General features: G+C 34.4%; 1 protein-coding gene across 2 annotated transcripts in view; it reads right to left on the bottom strand.

Annotated features, from left to right (window-relative positions):
- Positions 1 to 25,392, bottom strand: part of SPATA17 (spermatogenesis associated 17) — a 129,559-nt gene that overhangs the window by 80,103 nt on the left and 24,064 nt on the right. For both annotated transcript variants that reach the window (XM_072927582.1, XM_030269137.4), the window contains exon 6: positions 16,280 to 16,403. In XM_072927582.1, coding sequence (XP_072783683.1) covers positions 16,280 to 16,403 — 124 coding nt within the window. The remainder of the gene's footprint in view (positions 1 to 16,279; positions 16,404 to 25,392) is intronic.

Raw genomic sequence — 25,392 nt, 5'->3', positions numbered from 1 at the left:
CACAGTCACTAAATTTCCCGTAAAACAGATAACATATGATTAAAATATACAAAAAATCATTTAAAGACACTGATTGCTTTAAAGATAATTATATTTTCTACAAAGGTAGACTAAAACTTTCAAAGTAGACTTGCTCATTTAAAATATATTGTCCTTTGCTTTTAACATAATTCTAGTTATTAATAAACCTTGAATAAAAGTAGTAGGAAAAGAAATTGGTTTCAAGATGCAGGGAAAGTAAAGGAAAAGAGTAAATGTTTAAAATCTTGTATTGCTCCTTTGGAGCACTACTGAGGGCCCATGAGAAAACTGTGTAGGGCATCAGCCTCCTCATAAAGTATTAAGCTCTTAGGGCTGAGAGGACAGAACTCTCCCCAGTGAGCTCTAATGCATTTTTCGTTAACATATCCTGCTGGGAAATTCCAGTTTCCTGTGTCAAAACAATTAAATAAGGCACATATAAAACATAATGTCTAATAGACAAAAGTATTCAGAGATGTTAGCTTATTCAAAATAGTGTTGGGCTATTCAAAATTTAAGAGCTACATTCTTCATCTCTAAGTTATTTGAGTCTAATGATAATTTATTTTGGTCCTCTGGTTTTTTTTCCCTCTTAGAGCAAACCCTACAAACTGTTTCACTAATGGGCACAATGTGCAATGGGAAAGATGACATGAATAGAGGTAAGCTGTGGAAACATATGCATGCCAAAAAAACACTGGTTGTTCCTTCAGCTCTTCAGGATGTTAAATTAGAATTAGGCAGAGATTCATGCTTCAAACAGCAGGCAAGCAGAATGACTGGAGTGAATGTGAAATTCCAGGTCCATCCCTATGATCTGTAAAGTCCAGCTGCAACTTAATCTTTTGTTCTGCAGATCTGGCTCTTACTCACTTAAACATCTCATAAAGTTACAGACTTTTCTCATGTTGTTATTATTTTCATAGTACTTCATGCATTGTTATATTGCAATTTTCTTATCAGCCCAGTAGAGTTTTGCCTGTGACCACTTGGTGGTCTGTAAGTACTACATAATGACATGTTCCATGTCCTGCCTTGGGATTTATTGCACTCCCTCACAATTACTGGATGCAGTTACACCATATACTTGTTACACAAGTTCTCTCAAATATAAAATGTCACAGTCAACACAAATTCCATACAAAAGGAATACATTAGATTCACGCAAATAATATCCCTTGCTGGAGATATACAAACCATCTCTATGCCATGGTCATTATACCTCTTCACTCATTAGTCCTACCACAGCCTTTGGATCTCCTTTATGACCAATTAATTTTTTGCCTTCACTATGTTGATGACAGTAAATAGAAAATAATAACCTTTTTTACATATTTCTCTGAACTGCTAACTGTGTTGATCCTTCATTTTTCCACCCCCCCACCCCTTACACCATCCATTTTTAGCTGTGGAGATTGTGTTCTAGCCATGCCACAAGTGTGCAGAGTTCTCAGCCTTGAGAAGAGATCCTGCTCTCATGGTAGGTCTGTGGAATACATATTTTTATAGAAAGAAATAATGGCACTGAAAATTTAAATATTGTCCAGAAGAGAAACATCTCCATGCTCATCACTGAGAATCAGGGCGATCTGAAAGAAAACACTAAGGCATAATAAGAACTCTCTAAAGTTCACGGGCATGGATTTGTTGTTTGGTAACAAATCCTGATCAAGGCTGAGTCTTCTGAAAATCTACACCCCTTTTTAAGCCTTTTCTTAATAAAAAAAAAATCTAAAAATGCTGAAGAGCAATTTGAGAAGGAAATATTTTCATTTATTTTTACTGAAAAAAATTAAAGTATTAGATTATTTCAACTGGCATAACACTGGTTTGGGGTTTGTGTTTGTTACTCCAAAGTAAAAAATACAACATCTGAAATAATTTAAATGTTCTCCCTCTGAAAAATTAAATGCAAGAATAACTTTAAATTGATGTTCTGTCTAGGTACTTCTTTTAGTCACACTAAGAGATAGTGTGTCTCCATGAACAAAATGGCTTTCTGAAACTGCATTTTGCAATCTCTATCAAAATACTGAGTATATTATCTTTTGTGCTTCTTTGATTAAATGTTTGGCAGTAATAAAAAGCTATAGTTCATAAAGGGTTCAAACACTGTGAAATGCTACTGAATATCACCAAGAGCACTAATAAAATTGGCTTTTAGCACTTTTAATGAAACCAAAATTAGCCATAATAAATGTGGAAATCCATTGATTCAGTGTCTTTGGAAGTATTATTGATGAAAAGGTGTCTTAACAAAGAATCATCTTTTGTTGCCCTTTTTTTACATACTCTCAGGTTAAATGCATACAGATATTATATCAACTATGAAAATGGATTTGTAGTTTAGAGAGGCCAACCAGACACTTTAAAAGATTTTGCTTCTTCTATAAGTAAAACTCTTTGTAAGATCTGGGTCAAAATTGATTACAAACCACATATTTAAATATAATTTTTCAAGCAATCCTTGTTAACTACTTTACATTTCAATTATATATGTTGAAGTATTCAACAAGACACAGAGCAATCAACAGAGTTAGTATCTAGACAGATAAAATTAATACTAAATTCCCCAAAGTTTGTGGTAAGCTTAGGCCTAGATTTAAAACTGGTAAAGTTTGGTAGGAGAGACAAGGGGATGAGTTTGATTCTACTTTCCAGTTTAGATCAACCCCTGGAAAAATTGCTTCCATTCTTTTTTTTTTTTTTTAATATCTCTGCAAGTTTTAATCTTGTTTTAGGAATTTCTTGCACTGTGTAATGTGGTGATGAATACTCTATTCAATCTGTCCTCTGCAGGGAGCTGGCAGTCTACACAAATCTAAGAATTTGGGGGATCAAATTTGGTACTTATACATTTGCATATCTTCTTGAGACAAATACAATGTATTAAAAACATTACTTAATTTTCTTTACCTACTTTGATAAAATATTCTCTCAACCACAAAACCACTGTACTTAATACTCCTTTTTCAATGGTAGAAAAGTATCTGTCTTGGATATGACCCCATACTGTGATTTCAATATTTTTCCCACCTTTAGTCCATAAGAAAATATGTAACACTCCAAAATATTACCATAGATTACAAAAAAGTACTTCTGGTCTACAGGGAATATTACACATTTTTCTGTACTCATGCTCTTCAACACTAAGAAGGGTCTCTGTCAAAGCTTTCAGTACTTCATTTCCAGGAACAATTTTCTAAAGTGACAAACACTATGGGGAAATCTGTGCTAACTGTTAAAAAAACTTACAGCTGAGTTATTTGCAGTACTGTCATGCCAACTTCCACCTCAATAAGACCAAAGAAATCTCAGGAGAGGACCCTGCTAATAGCTTCTTACTGACCTCCTTACATCAGGCCCTTCTGGTGAAAGGTGGCCCAGTGGTGAATATGGCAAATGAGGTGTGAAAGCAGAGATTTTTTTTTTTTTTTTTTTTAAGATGATGGTTCTGACTTGTCAGGGAAAAGAAAAAAAAAAAAAAAGTGAGAGAGAGAAATAGATATATTTTCCCCTGGAATTCTCTGCCTCAGACCTTCCATCATGGAAACCCAAGCATGACCTGGAATATTAATTGCGTCAGGTCAAGCATACTGGCAAATGTACCATTTGTTACGCAGTCATCCTTAGCATTACATTAATATTTTGAATCCTTCTGCATTTCTAACACTCTATCATTTCATTTCCTCCCATCATTTTCTTATCTTTATAATTAATGGTCAAATATAAAGGAAGAAAAAATCATAAGGAAACAAATATTAATTTAATAAACATTAGCAAGGAAAAGATTTGGGGATTTTATAGTCTGAATTGCTTCCACCACTAATGCTGTATTTACTCAGTGCTAAAGAATATCCATTTTTTGTCTTTTCCTGTTTATCATTTCAATACAAAGAGAAAGAGTTAAGTCTTTCTGTCTAAATTAATTTTTTTTCAGAATAAAAGAAGAAAATAAAAAAGTTGCCTTGAAAGCTTAACTATGAATTAAGGCAGCAGCAAAAGCAATTGAAATAAGGAAGAAAGGAAAGAAAAACATGAAGGTAGAAGAGGAAAACCAAGGCTGTTTTGACTATGCTAGGCAGTTCATTGGAAAAGATAGGTGATCCCAAGTGGTATAATCAATCCTGAGCAGTTTAGATTCTGCAACTTTAATTTATTAATTAATTATTTCTTAGTCTTCTTTCCTATTTCTTGGCTCAGCTTTAAAGTCTATATAAAAAATTGCAAACCAATTATGTTCTAAGATAGAGCATAGCTATTGTGCTGCAAATAATAACACATGCAAAATTAAAAATTGACAAAGTTGAGCTGTAGATAAATTGTAAGCATTAAATCAATAGAAAGTGCATTCTGATATATTTACATACTTTTACTGTAACTAAGCAATAGTAAAGATATGCTCTATTTTAATTACCTTTTCATATCAACTCTGAATGACTGAAATAATCAACATATATCATGAATATAAATGTTTAATTTAACAGTCATTTAATCTTGAAAAAAAACAGCTTTGAGAGAGGAAGCTTGTCCAAGTGGTTGTCACAGTAAGAACCTAAATACAGTGCTATTTACTTTGGTCTTTTAATGAGGAGTTAAATGAGAAAGAAGAGACTTCAACAAAATAGAGACTTAATTTTAAAATCTTTTCTTGCTTGTAATTTGTAAAAAGACATAAGCAAGCTGAGAGGAGAGGTAAGAGATCTTTAAAAGGCATAAAAGTAAAAGCATGAAGGAGAGCTATGAATGAAATATTTGCTAGAGAAGGGATTGCTGAATCAACACTGACCGGTGCACTTCATCATAATTATCAGGACATACTACTGCCAGGGGATTTATAAAAATCCCACTCAGCAAATAATTGCCCTGCTGTTAGGAGATAGTCGGAGTGTTAACACACTGTCACAGTCCAGCGTTTAGTAAGATATTCAACATTCAATTACTCTTGCTGAGAACTAAAAGGAAACATGATCATTTCTCAGCTACTGCAGTTGTGCTTCCACATGAATTCCAGTGAACAATCCTGTTAATCCCCAGATATAGTTTCTCTAGCAAGGAAAAGAAATACCTTTAAACATTGATGATTCACAAGGAAATAAGTGTTTATATAATGCTGCGAACACGTTTGTAAAAGAGAAGGAATTTTAAACTTCTAAATAACTAGCTTTGTACAGACTTCCAGATTATTTCATATTTAGTGAAAGTAAAAGGACAAGACTTTATATAAGATTTGTTTTAGAAAGAACATATATAAAAATCTGTAAATACTGTTCTAGCAACAAATACAAGACTAGGTCCATGAACTCAAATTTGAAAAATCAAAATATTTAAGCTTCAATAGAATGTATTCTACTGCAACAATCTGCAATTTTTTAACTAATGTGAACAGGGTTTTGTATTGACAATTAAGAAATACATTGTAAAGTTTATGCAGATGTTGGGAAAATACCATAGTATTTTGAGATAAAACTTCTTTACCATGCCTGACAATAGGAAAAATGTCACCCAGCTTTATAAACATAGGTTCAGTTCTCACTGAGCTAATGCTAGTCCTCAGGCCTGATCCTCTAATCCCTGAAAAATATAAACTCAGGAATTTCATCTAAATAAGAGCCAGAGGACCTAGCCTGTTATTGTATCTAAGGTATTTTACCTCTCTTTGAGATATTTCTTTTATGAAGAGACTGAAGAATTCATAAATGAGTGATGAGTAGTGTATTTTCTTTCAAGTGGGATTAATTACCTGTCTTCGGCTCAATATATATTCTGCTTAAACAGAGTAATAGAAACATTAATTATTGTTATTCTTCCTTCAGAAAAGCTTGGTTCAGTCCTTTTCATCTGTGAAATGTTTGCTTGATATCAAAATAATAGTGCAATCACAGTTTAAATGCACTTGCATACGTAAGACAAGCAGCAATTTTTTGGACTGTACAATGAGGTGTTAAGGAAATATTCAAGTCCAGTGTCCTGGCCACAGACCATAAAACCAGCCTCTAAACATGCAAGGCACTAAGTTCAATTGCAGGAAACAACACTGTAATTGAGTCTCAAAACAGGTACCAACTGCTTGATCATTTAGGCATCAAGACAAAAAAGAAACATAATCTTAATTTACTGCATGAAATATTGTAGCTCAATATCCAAAACACAGTAGCCCAGAAGATGCAGAGGCATCCCAAAAATGCATCCACCTTTCATTGATTGCCTCATTGACTGAGGCTTACTCTGTCAAATCTAATTATAATGCAGGCTCTTGATGACTTGACTAGATCATGGATAATAACTTGAATGAGTGAGTGATGGCATGGGAAACAATACTCATGATGAAGACACAATACAGGGACAGCACATTCAAAGTTCTCTTGCTGTCTTCACATTTGACTTCTGATTTCAAAACAAGCAGAAAAATACGACTTAATTGCTGAATGGTTTTATTTTAAAAATGGGAATGGGAAATTCCATTTATTGTTATCATTTTCTCTTTAAGAAGTGCTAGGCTGAATATGGGATAACATACAAATTATAAGAATCTCTGAAAAGAGACCTGCTTCTATAACCACCTTTAGTAAGTGGGATTTAAAAACCTTAGTCTGAAAAATAATCTCTGAAGGTGAATTTATTCTTCTGCATCAAAATAACTGCCTGTAAACACATAAACAGTAATGAGGATCAAATTATTTATCTTGTGAGAGGTTTTCAGAGCCTTAAAACACATAGCTACATATGTGATATTACTTACATATTTAAAATTAAAATTTCATCCATTGTCATAATGGAAAATAATAGCTTTCTACAAAAAATCTACTTGTAATTCACTCCTTTTCTAGCTGGATGGTGAAAAATCCTTATAATTATACCACTACGACTCTTCTAATTTGTAACATCAGAAGTTACCTGCAAAAACATATCAGAAGAGAGGAGAAGCTCTTTGTATCAGGTAAAGATGGAAATTATATGGAGATTTCCTTTGTCAAGGATATAATTGCTAAATAGAGAATTGTTTTACTCCTCAAAACTGCATAGGTGCAACGAAAACAATGTAACATTTCATTGCTTTTCCTTGTGCCTCATGTCTGTTGCATTGTGCCTGCATGTGAGTATTACCTCACAGACATATATGCTGACAGATTTATTAAACAATTCGCTGTAGTAAACCTATGGGATTAGGCAATGAGTAAAAACTCAGAATGTGGCAGAATGTTTAACAAAGCAGCCTGCAATCAGACAATAAACAATGAAGGAAAGGTTTAATGAACAGTATAAGGAAAGAATAAACAGGGAACAGAACCATGTTAGTCTGATTACTAAAGGTAGTCAAAAATTAGAAAAGAGTGAAATAATCAAAAAAACAAACAAACAAAAAAAAACCAAATATGAGGACTTTGTTAAAAGATTGTTGAAATGGAAAAACTGAAAGCAAAGCAAAGAACACACATAGAGGGAGATGTACAGTGTTTGTCATGTCCCTTGCAGGACAGACACAATTCCCAAATTAACAGTATATATTAGTTACTACACAAAAGCACTAAATATTGAATAAACAGTGGAAGTTAATGAAAGAACTTTACCATTATGCTATTCTGTTGCCTAAGAGCTGAAAAACAAAAGAACTGGTGTGTGCATCACTCATCTTGAAGTCTCATTAAAGCAAGGATACCATCAGTGCCACTTCTTAATCAACAGGAAGGTTTGCTGTTGAGCCATGCATGGTATTTTATCTTCATGACTTCTCCCATGCCATTCCTAACCTCTCTCTTATGCAATTATCTCTTACTTAGCATGTACTTCTCCTAATATAACAGGAGAAAAAAATTACCTGAGCCAGACCATAGCTCACATCAACTTGGTTAAATACCAGATGGACTACTATGCATCAACTAAATTTAAACCAGCAACTATTTCGAGAATGTCAGTGGAGTTCCATCATTTCTGAATGTGGCTTTGTGAATTATTTAGCTGATGTTGTGCTGCATTGTGATTTCCTTGCAGTATATATTCTTTCTTAAATGTTTTTACCATATCCTACACACAGCCAGCATTCAATATATAACTCATTCTTACTGGCTTTCTGACCCTGCAGCAATCCAACCCTTTTGCCACCCCAACTGACAGTAATACACAAAACGTAGTCATGTTTTTCTAAGATCTCAGCATGTACACATTTTGATAGATCACACAGCTTGTCCTTTAAACTCTGCCATTAATCCTACCCACAGGAATTGAGTACAAAGTTTGTTGTTTAGAAAAAATCCACACAAATAGGGATGTTGCAATTCAAATGCTGAAAAAGACTGTTTAAATGTAGGCACCTTCTAGCTAGTGGATTTTTAAATGACTAAGGCTGAAATGCTCAGTGCTATAATACATGGTAGATACAGAGATGTCACTATGCTATAGTATCAAGCTTTGTGTGATATGGCTAATAACAAGCTATTTAGAAGAAGCTCTGAGAAATATTTCCATATCTACAGAGACATGCCTTTAAAAACTAAGCTTGCATAGGAACAATCAGAAAACAGCACTCAAACTTTATATTTTATTGTGTGCTAAGCTCTTTCTAATGAGATATGAATTTTTTGTGTAAACTCTCATTTCTTTGAACAGTTAACTAGTTATCAAAAAAACTGAAATTATTTTATAGCAGACAGCCTTTAGGGAATATAGAGTTTACCATATTGTTACAGATAATGCTTAGAAGTTCATTCACTGGCCATCTTTAAGAAATAGGAAGTGAATATATTATTTTCTAGGAAGTGGGACAAAAGGACATATTATTGATTTCTGTTGGAAATACTTTCACTTACCACTTGTGCTAGGCTGAGGCTCCAAAGAAGAGTGAATGGGAGGGAAGTACTGTTCAGTGACACCAGGAAGAAACACATCTACAATAGTTCAGATCCAGGCATTTTGCATAGGAAATAGGTTATGATGTCAGCAGAAAACACTTCTTCCATCATCTAACCCCAGTTACCCATTTCTGGGCCTGAAGCTCACCACACGTACTTGCCCTCCCTAGGGAGATAACCACTCTTTCCTAGGGAACAAAAATATCTGATTGAAAATATGAGCAAAACTGGAAAGTCTATGGAAGCTGTAAAATTTGTCACTAAATTATTTTGGCAGTACGTGCATCAGATAGATTCAGGAGGTGTATTTTGGCTTTCAGCTCTTTCTTTTTTTACATCACCATGATATTGTGTTGAGTAGCAGAATTACAGTTCTGTGTCCTCAAGATTAGTTATCCAAAAGGGCAAGAGCTGGACTCAGATTCTAAGTGAACTAGAGATTTTTGATTGTGTGTGCAAATCAGCTAAAGGTCATTTTTTGAATTTAGAGCTGCAGTTCATGTACAATGTCTTTCAGAATCACAAACAGCTCAGTTACTGGCTTCTTTCAGTTTACCTTATTTTGTCCTTCTTTCTGGCAGAAACATTAAGCAGCGTAAACTGAGATCCCTTCCAAGTGCACTGAGATGGTGTGGACAGTGCCCCATGAGGCACCAGACTGGAATGATTTTCCTAGAGTGAATGCCTATGAATAGACTGAAACATCTGGCTTCCAATGGGAAGTGAACACATGAGGAAAGTTGCTATCAAACATACCTGTCACAAGTACTGTCAGAAGGATGTAGTGGAAATTGTGAACCTTTTGGAAATAATATTTTTTAAAAACAGAATGATGCAGCATGAAGTCCATACAAGTCCAATTTAAATGTAAGCTGCAAGCCTGCCTGAGAACTAGGAAAGTTCACCCTCTTTTCTTTAACTGAAATAGGATTTTTCACAGCACAAGCTTTGGAAAGCACTCAGAAACACCTGACTACTTGGCAGAGAAATGATGAGTGTATATTAAACATCCACGGATAGGTGGGGATGTTCATTGATTGGGGCACCTAGAATTAAAAAAAAAAATTGACTATTTTAGTTCATCTTCAAGAAGTATTAGTACTTATAATGAATGATAATTTCATCCCCTGAATGTTTTAGAGACAGGATAATAAAATTACAACAGTAAAGAGGGAGGAAATAAAATGTAAAAGGTAAGAGCTAATTCATTCTTCATGCTAGCTCAGTCCTTGGCCTTTCCTGAACAGACACTGCCAATAGTAACAAATTATGTATAATCATTTTGTGATGTGGACTGTTCACTTGGGACTAAGCTCAAATGACCAAACTTGCAGCCTTGTCTCTTAAACTGTGGATCTGAAGATCAAAGGCTAGGGCTTTATCCACTGAGTCCTCACCTTTATAAGAATAAAACTGCCAGCTGTCCAGAGACAGAGTGGATGTCAAACAGTGTCATTTCAGACCAATTGTTTCTCAAGTTCTTACAGGACAGCACATTAGGTTAGAAGCATATTAATCAGCTGTGTCTCCTGAATATTCATTAACCTGCTCCAGGAAGGATTTTGTGGCCTTCTTTTCTTTCTCACTTAGAACATTAGACATTTAGACCTGAATAAGTGCAGTAACTTCAACAGAATTAACTCCTGATTTCCAGTAATGTGAAAAGGGGACAAAGGCAGTCAGTGTAATGTTTATGAATTGCCATTTCTGTAGACAGGAAAAATTCAATATGAGAATAATTTAGCATTGAATAGAATTTGAATTTAAAATATTTTACTCTAGGAACTGACAAATGCTAAAAGTAAATATGGAAAAATTATAAATAAATATAGAAACAATTTTCAATATTTCAGGATCGACAAAAAATACAGAAAAACAAAATGAAACTGTTCTTAGAAACGAAAGAGGCTTTTACTTCCTTTATATTCAAAAGCCCTAATACAGAATCCAGAGAAGTTTGCTAAATAATTCCCATTAACCTGAAGTGGAATTGCTTATGGAGGTACACAGAGAGACTAAAAATAGAAAAACTTGGTTCTTGTTGCTGATATTAGAACTTTTCACTGTTACTCACTTGAGAGTAACTCATAGCAAGCATTTCCTTCCTCCTCACAGAACATGGTTCTTAAGTTGGGGGTTTTGGCCTTTTTTTTAGTGTTTTCTATAGTGCTAATTATTAAAGGGTTATTTTCTCACATATTTATGTCTCCCTGGAAAAGATCATCTCAGTCATGACTAGTTCCATTCAAAATACTTTCCTATTTTACAGCACCAGCTATACTATCCTTACAAGTACTTCTTTACAAAGCATTATTTCAATGGGAATAAATGTGGGCCAATATCAGCCACATGCTTAAGTGCATTAGGCTTGACTCAACAGAGAGATGGTGATGCACTCAAGCAGGCACTGAAAACCAAACAACTGTGATCCAAAAAGAGAATTCATGTCTTGCTGCTAAAAGGAATGCCATAGTTTCTAAAACTTCTGCAATGAAAAGGGCCTATTATTACACATGGACTTTGTTCTTCCCTTGCAGCCCTAAATTACCAGGATCTTATGAGCAGTATCTGTTCACAAACTGCACAAGGACATCAGGAAAAACTGTCACCTTGCTAAAGAGGGCTGAAAAATGATGGACTTCAGTGTTGCTCAGAGTGGCAGAGGCAATCCCCAGAACCAGATGAAATTGTGGAGAAAGAATAAGGCACTTCACAGTTGCATATTCTCCTGTGACAGAATATCAGAGACAGCAAAGCTGTGAAATGAACATGCATGAGCAAAACAACACTGCAAGGAGAAGGAGTGAATCTGATCTTCCAAGGAAGCACAACTTGAGAGCCAGTGTTAGTGCCAGATCTCTTAAGCCACTCTCCCTGTCTAGGTTATTCCTTCCCTGGGTATTAACAGAGGCAGGAATAGAAAGATGCACAGCTAAGATCTACAAGTCCTTCAACTACTGTTTGCTGGAAACTGAAAGAGTATTCTTGACAGTAATTATATTGCCCCATTGCTCCATTTTATTCCTCTACCCTAGGCCATGTTGTTGGCCACTGTCAAAGACAGGATGCTTGCCAGAGGAGCCTTAAGTCTGACTCAGTCAGGTCTTCTAATTAGTCAGGGGCTAACAGAAAGAAGATCCTATACAAAAGTCAAGTGTAGACATACACACACAACAGCATGATTAATTTTGTAAGGTCTCAATAGTTAGAGCATTCAGATAGAACAGAAGCTCCCAGAGAACAGAGGAGCAGCATTAGCTCATCTGCTCTCAGCATGATTTATCACAGAGCAGGAGGTCCAGCTTTAGAAGAGAGGCTGTGACTCAGCCCACAAGCCACAGCAATGATAAGCTTAAGTGATGAATGTATAACATCCCACTATTAACAATGTACAAGTATGTTCTTCAATTGTGTGACAAAGCTCTCAAGATTTTGCAGATCAAAAGAAATTTGGCTTCCAGGACTAGTTGTACATTTATTTAGTGTGACAAAAAGTAATTGTATTTAACTGTTTAGAAACAGAAGAAATGGAGAAAAGAGAATTAAAACTCTCTTTTACCTCACCCAGTACTGTTTGCTATACAGTAAAAAACTATAAAGGGAAGAAATCTATTGCTCTGCTGATTCTCCAATCCTATCCTCAGTGATAGGAGAAAATGTGATAGCAGAAGGCCTTTTCAGCTGTGACACTTGGAACACTGTTTCCACAGGGCTCTTCTCCTGAACTCAATACTTTACAGGACACCACTTCTGCTCTGTATTTCAGATACCACTGGCTTCTGCTCCCCATCCGACTGTGGACTTGCAGGTGCTGATGCACCTGTTCCCACGCACAGAATCACCTCAGCATTGCTGCTTGCTCCGTCAGCAGATACTGAAAACAACACAGGTCTGCATTCTAGCTTGATACTGGATCTCTGGGTTTACACTGTCATACTCCTGACTCTCATCACCACTGTAAGACAAAAACCAACTACAAAATTTCTCAAAAGGATGAAAATACCAATGACAGTAATCAAGTAATCATGCAACCACATATTTCAACACAAGTGGGCCCTTCATCCCCATTTCTGCAAAGTGCCATGAATCTATTCAGTGCTTTTCTCTGTAGTTGACTTTAAAGGTCATTTGTCAGCTCTTGGCAGGGGATGGTCCTCACTACAAATGTTAGCCTTGAAAATATGACAACGAGCAGCAGAACCTGTTCAATTATAGTGAAGGTTGTTAATACAGGAAGAAGAATTACAGGGATATAGAATAATAATCTGCATAGGTAAACATGTTTATAATGGAAAACCACATTTAAATGTAGTTCATTTATAATTGGTATTTTGGAAAAAAAAAAAATCATTACCACTGTAGTGGAAATAGCATACTGTGATTCTGGACTAATAAGAAAAATTTAATTATCTTAAGTTTCATGTCCCAGTAAGAAATCACAATTCAGTTCACAATAAAACAGGTAAAAATGATGAAAACAAATTTTGTCACCAATAGGAAATTATAAGAAATATTCTTAACTAAGAAGGACTTGTTAAATATATAATTTTTATTATGTTCATCATAAAGTCAAAATTTATCAGCCTGATAAGGTAAAAAAAAATATAAGAAAAGGAGTGTGTTATATAAGAAATTTAAAACTGGAAATACAGAGAATCCTATTTTTTAAAATTGAATTTGGTTTGGAAGTCACAAAGTTGCCACTATATAGAATTATTCCTTGCTGTATTTTACATTGGAATCTCTTGCATTAAGCAACCAGAAAGTGGTTTTCCTTTATGAAGTAACAGTTTATGAAAGAAATAAATCTTGAATAAAAAGTTAATTAATGAAAAGGACTAAACACTAAATTAATCATAGGCCATGCTATTAAATCCATACCAGACACCCCTGTACATTCCTGACACTCACATTCTTCAGTTTTACATCTTGAAAGTAAAACACTGTTAGCAATTAGGAATGGGTACACCTTGCATATAGATAAAGATATAGACATAGTTATATATAAAGATATAGATATATAGATCTATAAACACACTTCTGAGATGTTCTTGTGGGCTTCAGCTTGGGAGAGAAGAATGAAAATTGACATGCCTTTCTTAACAAAAATTGAGGAACAACAATTCCTTAATTTCTGTCAATAAGTAAACACCCTTTTCTCACTCTTTTTGCCTCTATTAAAACAAAAATACTCCAAATCATAGGACATATTTGAAACAATTATTGCAAATACAGAATTTTCAATGCTGTCCATATAACCTGCCTGAATACCTGCAGCCTTGATGCATGAGGTGGCTCAGCTCTGCCACTGAAGATCAGTGCATATGGCATATGGCAGGAAGGGAAGGAGAACCAAACTTTGGCAGGTCATCTCTATAACTTACTGGGTACTAGGTAATGCATGAGTCTACAATAAATCAGCTTATCAAAGTCCTCTTTTCATTTGCTATGTGTCCTGCTTACAATTTATATGTTTTCTAAACTCACTCAAAAGTGCTGATTTTGCTGCCTCTTTCTACTGAAACATGAATGGTCCTTGCTCAGTAATCCAATTAACTGTTCTTGGAAAACAGCAAGATGTAGCTGTAGCCAGGTCAGAAGACCAGACATTCAGAGAATAAAATGTCAGGCACAAAGCATTAAACCAGTAAATTCTGCATGGAAATAATTTGCAGTGTATCTTAGGAAGGTATCAGATTCTACAACTATGTGGAGCAGTGGAATACAGGCTTCACAGTAAGTAGTTAAATTCAAATATATCTTTACTGGTTTTCAAGTTGTCTGTAGGTTTTCCATTGATTTACATTTACTCATGTTTTGAAATACTACCTGCAAAAGAAGACAGCTCTTAGAGCACAGTTGTCTGATAAAGAAAAACTTCTGTGGGCTCTGAGTCTTATTATTCACAAACCATCTCAACAAGCAAAACCAAGAATTTTTTTGTTCTGCTAGTTAAAAACACTGCCAGCTAAATTCTAATTCTGTAAAATTAGTAAACAAAATTCATCAGAACATAACAGTTACTGCTGCCCTCTAGCAGCAGTCCTCCGTGGCTGAAATGAAGAACTACTTGCCACTCCTTTCAAAGTGTTACAGCTTGCTAAGCCTGTATCATTGGAGGTGAACTGAGCTTACTAAAATCTTAACTAGACCACAAGTCACTCCATGCCTCCAACCTGACAATTTTTGTGCTTCAGGTAAGCATATTAAATGCATGTGTTTATATAAATTGCACTGTTCAAAATAAGAATTCCCAGTTTTCTACAGTTCAAAACAATGTAAAACACTGTGCAGATTATTCTTAATATCCTAGATTTACATGTGGAAAAATAAATTATAGTGAGCTAATTTCAATCATTAACTAGCTTCCTTGTCTAATAGCCATGGAGAAAACTTTTTATGCTATTTTTTCCTTATATTATACTATGCTTTAAAAAAATACTTAAACGTAATCAAACCACATTTCTATCTACAGGACATAATATATCACAAATAATTCCCAAACAGAAGGGAACATTATTTTGTCATGAAGTGTAATAGTATTTTTCCTGCATTCTTTAGGATTGGCAGTTCTTAAACAGATTATGATTAACAACTTTAAAAAGCAAGCATTTCGTTCATATTTAATTCAATATCTGTACAAAGAACAATCAGCCACCAAACACTTATGCAGACAAAATCCTTTGCTTTTTTTTTATGAAAGTTTACAAGAGGGGACTAAAAAAAAGGCAAACGCACAAGCTTTACCAATTATATTAAATTTATGTAAGATATGTCTACTGGTATGTTTACATATCTGTTTAAAGCAGCTTCCATAAGACACTTTGGAATAATATACCAGTAATACTGATACAAAATGAATTAATAATAAATATTTAAGATATATTGGGTATTTTTGAGTGAAAAAAGTCATGCTAAATAAGCTGATTCAGGAAGTTCTAAGAAAAGCTTTAGCTAAAAAACCCACATTTACAATCTATCCTAAAAACAAGCAGAACACTGCACCAACCCAAGCATTAGCTCAATTAAAAACGGGAGAAAAAAAATCAAATCCCTTCTCAGCTTAATAACTTGTTAGTTCTTGACAAGTGCAACAACACAACAATAAGCCAGTCAAAATGAGTTTTTAAAGCGAGGTTATGCCCTTCATGTTGTGTTATCACAGTGGCAGATCAAACTGCTGACTTGGACTCTTTCTGCCAGCAGTGCTGATGCTGCCTCTATGAGCTACTGTCACAGAATAGTCATGGTACCTGCTCTTGCCTATAGAAAAGCACTAAATTGAACTCGAAGTAGTGTCTTTGTGATATCTTTTCAACAAGTCATGTCCCATTCAGCCTGCTAGTTTATCTCTGTCAGGCTGGGGGCCCAAGTGGTTTGCATGAGCTGTCAGGGACAGGTCCACCAACCTGTTTAGTGCTAAGGAGGTAATGCATCTTTCGGGCTTGGTATTTCTTTTCCTTGTCTTTCTTTTCTAGGTCTTTCATTTTCTCTCCATTTTCCTTCATTTCTGTGTACTCTTGAAGTTCATGCCTGTAATAAAATAAGTCTGCTAACTATATTATAACAACAAAATACATGCTAGTCTTCTATTTTACTTTAACCATTTCATAGCTTCACAGTATTTTCTTCTAATATATTAGCAGTATATTGACACCACTGGAATGTAAAATAACTGTTTTTTCAGTTCCACAGCAGTAGGATACTACATGGATATAACTAAGAAGAAACAGGATTAAAATGATCAAAATTAGGAGCAGTATGTAGGTTCACATTGCTTACAGCTTGATAAAATAGTATTCATTTAAGTCCTTTTATTTGCATTTAAGTGTCATTTTACTTTGAATTTCTCTAAGTGGAGGCTATTATAATATAAATACAGTTTGTTCACTAATGTTTCAGCTAGTGCCTTGCAACACCTCCTGATCTGCAGACAGGGGAGATTTTATGGAATGAGAGAGCATAGCAGACATGGGATAGGAGATGATATTCACTCCTGGATCCTTCAGTAAGGTTGAGAAAGTAGGCCCAGAGAAAAATGGGATGGGAACCTTTCATGCCTACATTGTCCTTGGGAGGAGTCTCTGTGGCACTGGGCTCCTTGCACAGGTCATTTCTGCTCTGGTTTGATGAGAGCTGTAGAGGCCACCACAAGAACCAGGAATTGAACTGCTTCATGATGAGATGTGCACACACACGGAGTCACCTAAATGTGTGAGTCTGTGCAGAAAACCCTTTCATTATAAAGGAAATATGGAACTATACGCAATACCAGGTTTCAAAGAACGAAGAAAACTCATTATTTCAACTGAATGTTTACAGGAAAACGTGAACAAAAAATGGGCATAGATTTCCAAATTGATGTTGGTTTTTTTTCAGAGCCAGGCTTGTCATAAATTATGCAAACAGTAGAGTGAATTAATGTTCTATAAGAGACAAAATTCTGTGCTATTGTGCACGGTGCACGTGTATAGAATTTTTTGACCCAGTTAAAAAAGGTTAGTTTGATTAACATTTGTTAATTTTGTTATTACAAAATGGCTAGTTCAAATTAACCTGTGTGCCAAAGAAACCAAACATATTCAGTCAAGCATTTAGATTGCTAAAAAGTTTAATTAGGTGAGTAAATTCTAGTCCTTATGTTTCTTAGTACGTGTATATACAATAAAATAAAAAGAAAAATATTATTCACATAACTAAATATTCATAATTCAAATATTCCTGCAAAACAGATTATTTAGAGAGGTCCACATTAATAGTCTCAGTTGTTTCAATGAGTACCAAATAAGACAGTGTGAGGACATGAGTAAAATCATGTCAAAATATGCACATGGGTAAGTTTGCTGATATGAATAATCCCATGGAAAAGGCATATTGCTCCCAAAAGTGTTTTTTAATATTGTGATTCAGACTTACTCTTAATATGTTAATTATCATTAAATTAGTTCATCAAAATATATGAAAGAGCAGTAATTGGTTTGTAAATATGAACACTTTGAAATCACATTCTTAAATACAAGTTGCTGTGTAGAACTTTGATTTGTTTCATGTTATCTTTCAAGATTTTTATCAATTAAAATAAGTAAAATATTAAGTAATTAAACATTTTATTTCAACTGTAAAAGAAAAATATAATTAAAAGGAAATACAGAGCAGAAAAGATGCACAGGTATTTCTGAATCTCTGAAAATATTTTTTGTTGCAGTTTACTGTTAAAGGCTGCTAATACAATATTTCATACAAGGTTACTTATGAAGCACACTGACGTTTAAAAATCACCATGCTATGCTTTTGCAGCAGTGTAATTTTTTTCCAACATAAGATTAAATTGCAAAATAAATGAATTACTTAGAGTGGCATGGCCCCCATTTTGCCACCCTTCTCTTGAAAATTGCTTATTAATATGAAAAAAGAAGTTGGAAAATAGCCTGTTTTACTTTATGCATAGCGTTCTGGGGCCTCAAAGCCTGCAGAGCCGGAGTAGCTGCACATTTTAGATTGTGTTGGCAAGCGGGGACGATGACCTTCCTGACCTGCATCTCAAGGCTATTATTAATCGCTAAGTAACCTGGTAAAGCCAAACAAATTTGTTTCCATTGAAAGGATCTCTATCTGAATCTGAGAATTTGTGCTGTACCAAACAAACCTCATTAACTGTGTCCATTTTTGACAAAGAACTAGGAGTTGGAGAGATTGGTGACCTTTCTTTGTCCTCAAGGTACAGATTTCAGAGTCACTACATGTAGGTACATAAGCATTTTTTACTAGGAAACTCTTTGTTCTAGATCCACCAATCACAAACAAATTAATAAATAGACAATACATATAGTATCAACTTTGTTCTTTTATTTTATGCCTCTTAACCTTCAATATCAGAGTGTATGATCTGTGGTTTACATATTTAATACTATTCCTTTCTGATTACAGAGCCCTCTATTCAGCTTTAGTACCCCTATCTACAACTGGAAAAATAATAATCAAAATATTACTACAGTCTATTCATGTTCTTATACATTAAGGTACTTCTTCCCAACAGTGAATATGGAAACCTTTTGATTTAGAACACAACTGGTCATAAAAACTGACAAATAATGTCAAAGATACAAATTTGTATTGCAGAAATAATAATAATGGGATGCAAAATGTTTCCCATTGTCATCAATGGGAATTTATCAGATTGCTTTGAGTGAATTATTAATAATCATTACTTGCTGAAATTAAATCAAGCCTAAAATACTTGTTGAAGTTCCATGTAATTAATGATCTTTTTAGACAGTGCTATCACGATGATCATCCCTGATTATGACATACCCTCAGTAATACTTGTACTGTAATCCATGTAATAGTTGAAAAAAAAAGACATTATAAATAATTTTCAGCATACTTTTGCAGCAGACTCATTTTGTCTGTTGTTCCAAAATATCTCTATCAGGCATTATACTGTCCTGTAGAGTTGTACAGGACATGTAGACAATTCTGTCACAGGGATAATAGCTCCCAGGATGATTCTCTCCTGAGAGGCAGTACAAAATAAGTGGAATGTAGCAGTCCAAACATTGCTTGACTGGAAACATAGATGTTTTAGCATAAATATAGATTTATTTTCAAGCTATTTGAACCTGAAACTTTCATCTCTTTTGCCATACTTTCAAGCATTTGAAAAGGAGCAACACAAGCAGAGAATGTAAAGCAGTTAGATATGAATATACTATTTCACACATTAGCAGATTAGTACTAACATGTCATGCACTGTGCAGGGGTTTAATGTTGCCATACAGAATAATGTGTAGAAGGATAAGTGACACTAATGACATAAACTTAACCTTCCAAATGCAGCTAGAGTTCCACAGAGCTTACATGGAAATGTGTTCACTGGGAAGTTTCATGCTTGGGGTCCTCTACATGTATGTCTTCCCAGAGAAAATAAATTCAAATTCTATTAAAATCAATAGGAAATCAATTGAAACTAAATGATTCTTGGATTAAATCAGTACACTTCCTGCCAGTCTTCTCTTTGTTTGCAAATATGATGGGTTCATTGAGCAATCTTTTCTTGGGATATATAGGTATCATCTCAGTGGCATTATGAATACTAGCTGTGATACATGATACTCTGTGGATTCTGGACCAACTTTGCTTCAGGATCAACCTTTCCTGGTTCAATGTGAAGTAGGATAAGGCAAATTGTTTAGCCTGCTTTTTTAAAGCTTCAATAAATTTTGCAGGAGAAAAAGAGTTCTGTAAATGCAAAACATGTTTTAGGTTATTTGATAATCTTGTTATATTTTTGTAAGCAATCAGTCTGTTGCATAGCTCATAGCTGGAAAAGTATTGCTTATTTAAAAACTCAAAAATTGGATAACTATTTTAGCACATAATCTTTTCTTTATCTTAAAGCCTATCTCACTATATTAACAGCAGCTATTGCATCTTCTTACTAACCTGGCTTTCCATATAAGTTTAGTCCAATCAGACTTTCTCTCCCACACATTTTTACGGAATAGCCTTCTAGGAGAATTATGTGGGGATTTTCACAGATGTAATGTCTTATCATGATCTCAAAATTATGAAACAAATCGGAAGAATATCAATGTTTGCTACAGCAAGTTCAGAATGTATTTTTTTACCAAAACCATGAATATACGGGCAAACACAAAGCATGTTGTCCTTGTCATAGGGAATGTTTCATGCTTTTGAACATAGGCATAGTATTATCAACACATGTGCTCAAAACCCACAATTAAAAATGATCTTGTGTAACAAATCTGTTAAGTACCTACTGAATTGTTAATGATAAAATTACTTGCTCTATATAGTTTAAAAATAAAAAAAAATTCATCTGACAAGGTAACTTATTGTTATTCTGATTCTTCATTATGCAGTAGGCAATAGTGTTGGTTCCTGCTATGAGATGCAAATTCAGTTGACAGTGCTCCTGCTGTCTGTATAAAGGTTAAAAATACACATACAATATTGTTCCCGGCACTTTTGGAAAGGTCTTCAAGTGATGATTTTAGTAATATACAGTTTTTAATAATTCTGCATAGAACTTCATCATTTTACAAATTCACACTGACCTATATTTATTAAGTTTATCAAATTATTGCATTCTGTTTCATTTCCATTGGCATTCTGTGGTCCTTTGGCCAAATAATATTACAAAATTATTATATTAACTAAAGGAAAGCACATCCAATAAAACCCAATAATCAGTATAGTTGCCTAGAGTATCCAGAAAAAGTATTAAGTTATTGTGATTTTAAACAGTCCAGACACCAAATCATAAAATTCCTGCAACAGAAGCAGTAGGCAACCTTAGCATACGAGGAGATAACCTAAACGTATTTAATCTTCCTGACTATATATCATTCTCCCTGCTCATATACAGAACATGGAAGGTAGAATAAAATTAGTGACACAATAATTTTTGGTATAGCACTGCATGCCACTTGATTTAACGTCACATTGGTGTAGGTGAGAATGGACTATATATAACCTGCCATGATAATATTGTTTGATTTAATCGATTAAATTTGGGAAAACAATGAAATATATCTATAGACCAGCCTAGGATGTAAAAATAGTTTAGAGAACTCTGTACTTTGAAGGCAAAGTTTTAACAGAATACACATACTACATACTTAAGTTAGCTATGTACCATCAGTCAGCTTGCTCATCCTCAACATTTTTCTCATTTTTTAAATGAACCCCTTCATATTTAGTAAGCAAAACAGGGTAGCTTTGGAACTCTCTTTTCCTCTCTACCATGATGTATAGTCCTGTGTGTATCCTGACAGAATTCCTTGACCAAAATATTTGATCTCAAGTTGCAGTTTGATAGACACTCAAAGCAACAGTCAATTATTAGTGGTGTGAGGTATCTTACTGCCAATGAGATCTACCACAAATAGAAGTCAAAAGTTCTTACTAATTTTAAATCTGAATGTTTACATGAATCCATTCAACAAATTAATCATGATACTCTCTTCAAGATCTGGAGGAATATTATCGTTTTGCAGTGGATGTCACTGTAGTGCAGTGAACAGGAAATATGAATCCTTAATATGAAAAAAATTAAAATAAATAAAGTCAATGTGTAGACATATGAAAACACCCTGTATCTCCTACCATTATTAAGTTTACAGAAAAAAATTCATAACACCTAAAATCCCATTATAATTTGTGCATAGTGGCACATTGTCTGTCCATCCCCCCTTAATCATGTAGTGTACAGTGCCAATGGAATTAAGTGACACACCAGTTCCACTGTCAAGGTCCACAGTGTGATCAATACACGACATCGGAAATGTGATGAACATGGTGGTGAAGGGCACACAGTGAATGAATACCTTGTGCAGATCAGGAGATCAGGGCACAGCATGTACCAGGCGATAGGGACGAACAGATGGATGCATCCTTCTTATCCCTCCAATTTCCACTGCTGCACACTTACTCAAAAGAGTGCAACAGCCTTTCAAGCTACTGATTGCAGAGGCACCTTAGAACTAAATCCAGACTATTTTCCTAACCCACTATGCAGAATCTTCCAAATAAGGTTTCAATAACAACTCATACAGAATTTTTCCTCACTAAAAATCTACATTTTTTCATATAGTCTCTTAAGATTATCCTATTTCCTCAAAACATGCTAACTTCTTGGCTCAAATGTTTTTCCCTTGTGTATATATATCCTTAAGGCAAATTTACTTTATCCTCATTGGCAGCAGGAAATGCTGTGAAGTTAAAAACAAATTTAGTAAAAGGTCCAATCTAAACAATGATTTTTCACCTTAATTATTTTGATTTCATTCAACTGTAAACTTCACTTATTATGGATGTGACATAAGAGCAACTAAACACTAAAGCTTCTGCTGGCAGAGGAACCAGATCCAAATATACTGGTTCAACTTTATTTATGCCCAGGTCTGTACTGAAAACCCTATCAACAGCAAAAATGTTTTCACACAATGTCTGTATGCTATTGACACCTTCATGAAAAATCAGCCTGATTGATTAGCTTTAATAGCGAAATTAGTATTTGGTGATTAGCTTAAACAGTGAAATTAGTATTTTGAATGTAACAAAGACAATCTGGCCCAGAATGGATAACAAAGCCCCAACACAATTTATTCTGACAGCAGTTTAGCAGCAGCGGTCATTTTTAGCACAGTGTCAGTGCTAAGCTGCTAAGAGAGCAGTCATGTTCCTAATTTTTCCTGCAACATATTACAGAGGATGTCTCACCACAGCCAAATACCACTGGAAGTTTTCTAGTGAATGTCATGTGAAAGTATCTGTTATCTTTTGGTACTAGAATTCCCAGAAGACTATATATGCTACCATCTGCACAGCAATAACTAGAGGAAAGCTCACTGCTATGCTTTGCTACAGTTAAGCTGTTCCCAGTACTGGAATGAACTCATTTAAGCTAACTGTTATCTCTCTGCTGCAGTGCAGTACAATGTAGACATATCTGTACTTTTTTTACTTTAATATATGGTACTTGGCAACATTTACAATATTCAACATTATGTGATTTAGAAAGCAAACATGACGTTATAGCTTCTAAAGGTCATCAGCTAAGTTGATTTTCCTTCTCAGAGTATTATGAAACAATTTGACTGAGGTCTACTCACTAACTCATCTCCCTCACTTGCTTTCACGTAAAAGTGCATACATTGATAAGTAAAATGGTACACATTGTAGACATTAAAAAGGTTTTACAACAGCAAGGCAGGGAGAGCTTTTATGTAATGACCTATTACGTATGACAGAGCAGCAATGCCAAGATTCACAACTTCATAGTGATTTTTGTGGTACCTCATGGTTTTCTCAATTTCATATTCATGGTATGGTGCTACCACTTGAGCATCTATGATGTCATTTTTATTGAGGTATAAAACATTATGAAAGACACAGTAAATGAAAAGTTTTATTACATAGCAATTGTAATTATTTTGGGAGAGATATGACACATTTTTTTTAAACAGCAGTACTATTTGTTAGTATGTGATTTCACAGCAGTGGCTCATTGCCAAACTGAAAATATCAACTAGATCCAAATGTTCAGAAGTGTTAGGAAATGTTATCTCTTACTTCTTAAAAACTTTGAAGTAATTAACACAAGAAAAAAAAAAATCAGCTGTTTTTAGTATACCATGCAGAAATTGCACTCAGAATTAAAGTCTGTTCTCTGAAATTTTGGTTCTACTTAATATGAGACTACACTTGATTATAAATTTCAACATCCAATTATACATGTCTAAAGAGTACATCCAATGTATTCCATTGTCTGTACCTAAGCATATAAACTACTGGTCAGAGTACTAAATCTTTCCTGAGGGGCCAAACACAATGCTGTAGATGAGGCCTCTCCACCAAGTACAAGTAGGCAAATGAGTGCTGTATGCATTTGGGTGCCATGCAAGTTGAAGGACCAAATCAGTTTGTTAGAAGAGGCTGTAAACATTTAGCAAACAGTTAGTCAATGGGACAAGAATAAAATAGCCTCCTTGGAGAAGAGAGGTGGAAAATGTTGCTTTCCTGAAACACTTTGTTTCTTGATTTGGTTTGAAGGTAGCAGGAATTGTGAAGTTCAAGGTAAAACATGGGGATTTAGCTTCACTGTCAAGGATAAACCAGTTAATGGACTCCTGCAATTATCCCTACAATGTGAACAGTCTGAGGAATTTGAAAGGAGAAAATAAAATTTTCTCACAGTTTAAGGAAAGTCATGCTCATAATGTGAATAATTTTAGCTTTTAAAAGAGGTATTTCAAGCAGGATTCATAGATATGAATAAGAAACTCTTTCACATGATAGAAAGCATTCATACAAATGAATGCATAAATGGACAGAAGAAAAAAATATTTTATTTTCACTTCCTAGTTATCATAACTGTGCTGAGTTTTGTTGCTAATAGTATTTTAAAGCATGTTTGAAGGTCTGTCCAAAATGGTATCAAAAATTATTTTAAGCAGAGACAACATTTTTCAATGATCTCTGCTGTTTATGTCAAATTTTCAGTCTAGTAGAGCTGAATATAACAAGCAGTAACAGTTCAAAGATAAAGTGCAACTGTTTCAGTGGGGAACTATAGGACATACTTTGAACATCAAAGGTAATTAACTCCTGGATCAGAATTAAAAGGGTATTTACTATATTTTGATGTATTTTGATGTTATTAAATCAAGACTAGATTGTTCAGTCAAAGCTTAGTGGGTCTTTTATAGATAATGCTATAAATTAGATATTGATAGACATCATATTGGTGATAGATCTGAAGTCAGACAAGATCATCTGATTCCAAATAACATTGTTTTCATTATTACTAGAAAAAAAAACAACACTTTTCTGTAATTACTCACTACTGTTCTAGACTGTAAAAATAGAAGATAAATAGTCTTTCTGTTTTCTTCTCTAAGTGACTGCTTCAGAGGCTTAACTCTCTTTAGATAACAGAAAAGTCTATTTGTAATTATTTAGAGAATCAAAAAACAATTAACTAAGACAAAATTTTAAA

The sequence above is a fragment of the Taeniopygia guttata genome, chromosome 3 (genome assembly GCF_048771995.1).
Source record: "Taeniopygia guttata chromosome 3, bTaeGut7.mat, whole genome shotgun sequence".
In the NCBI taxonomy this organism is placed as follows: domain Eukaryota; kingdom Metazoa; phylum Chordata; class Aves; order Passeriformes; family Estrildidae; genus Taeniopygia; species Taeniopygia guttata.
Note: the sequence above shows the minus strand (reverse complement) of the source record. Positions and strands in the feature narration are given on the sequence as shown.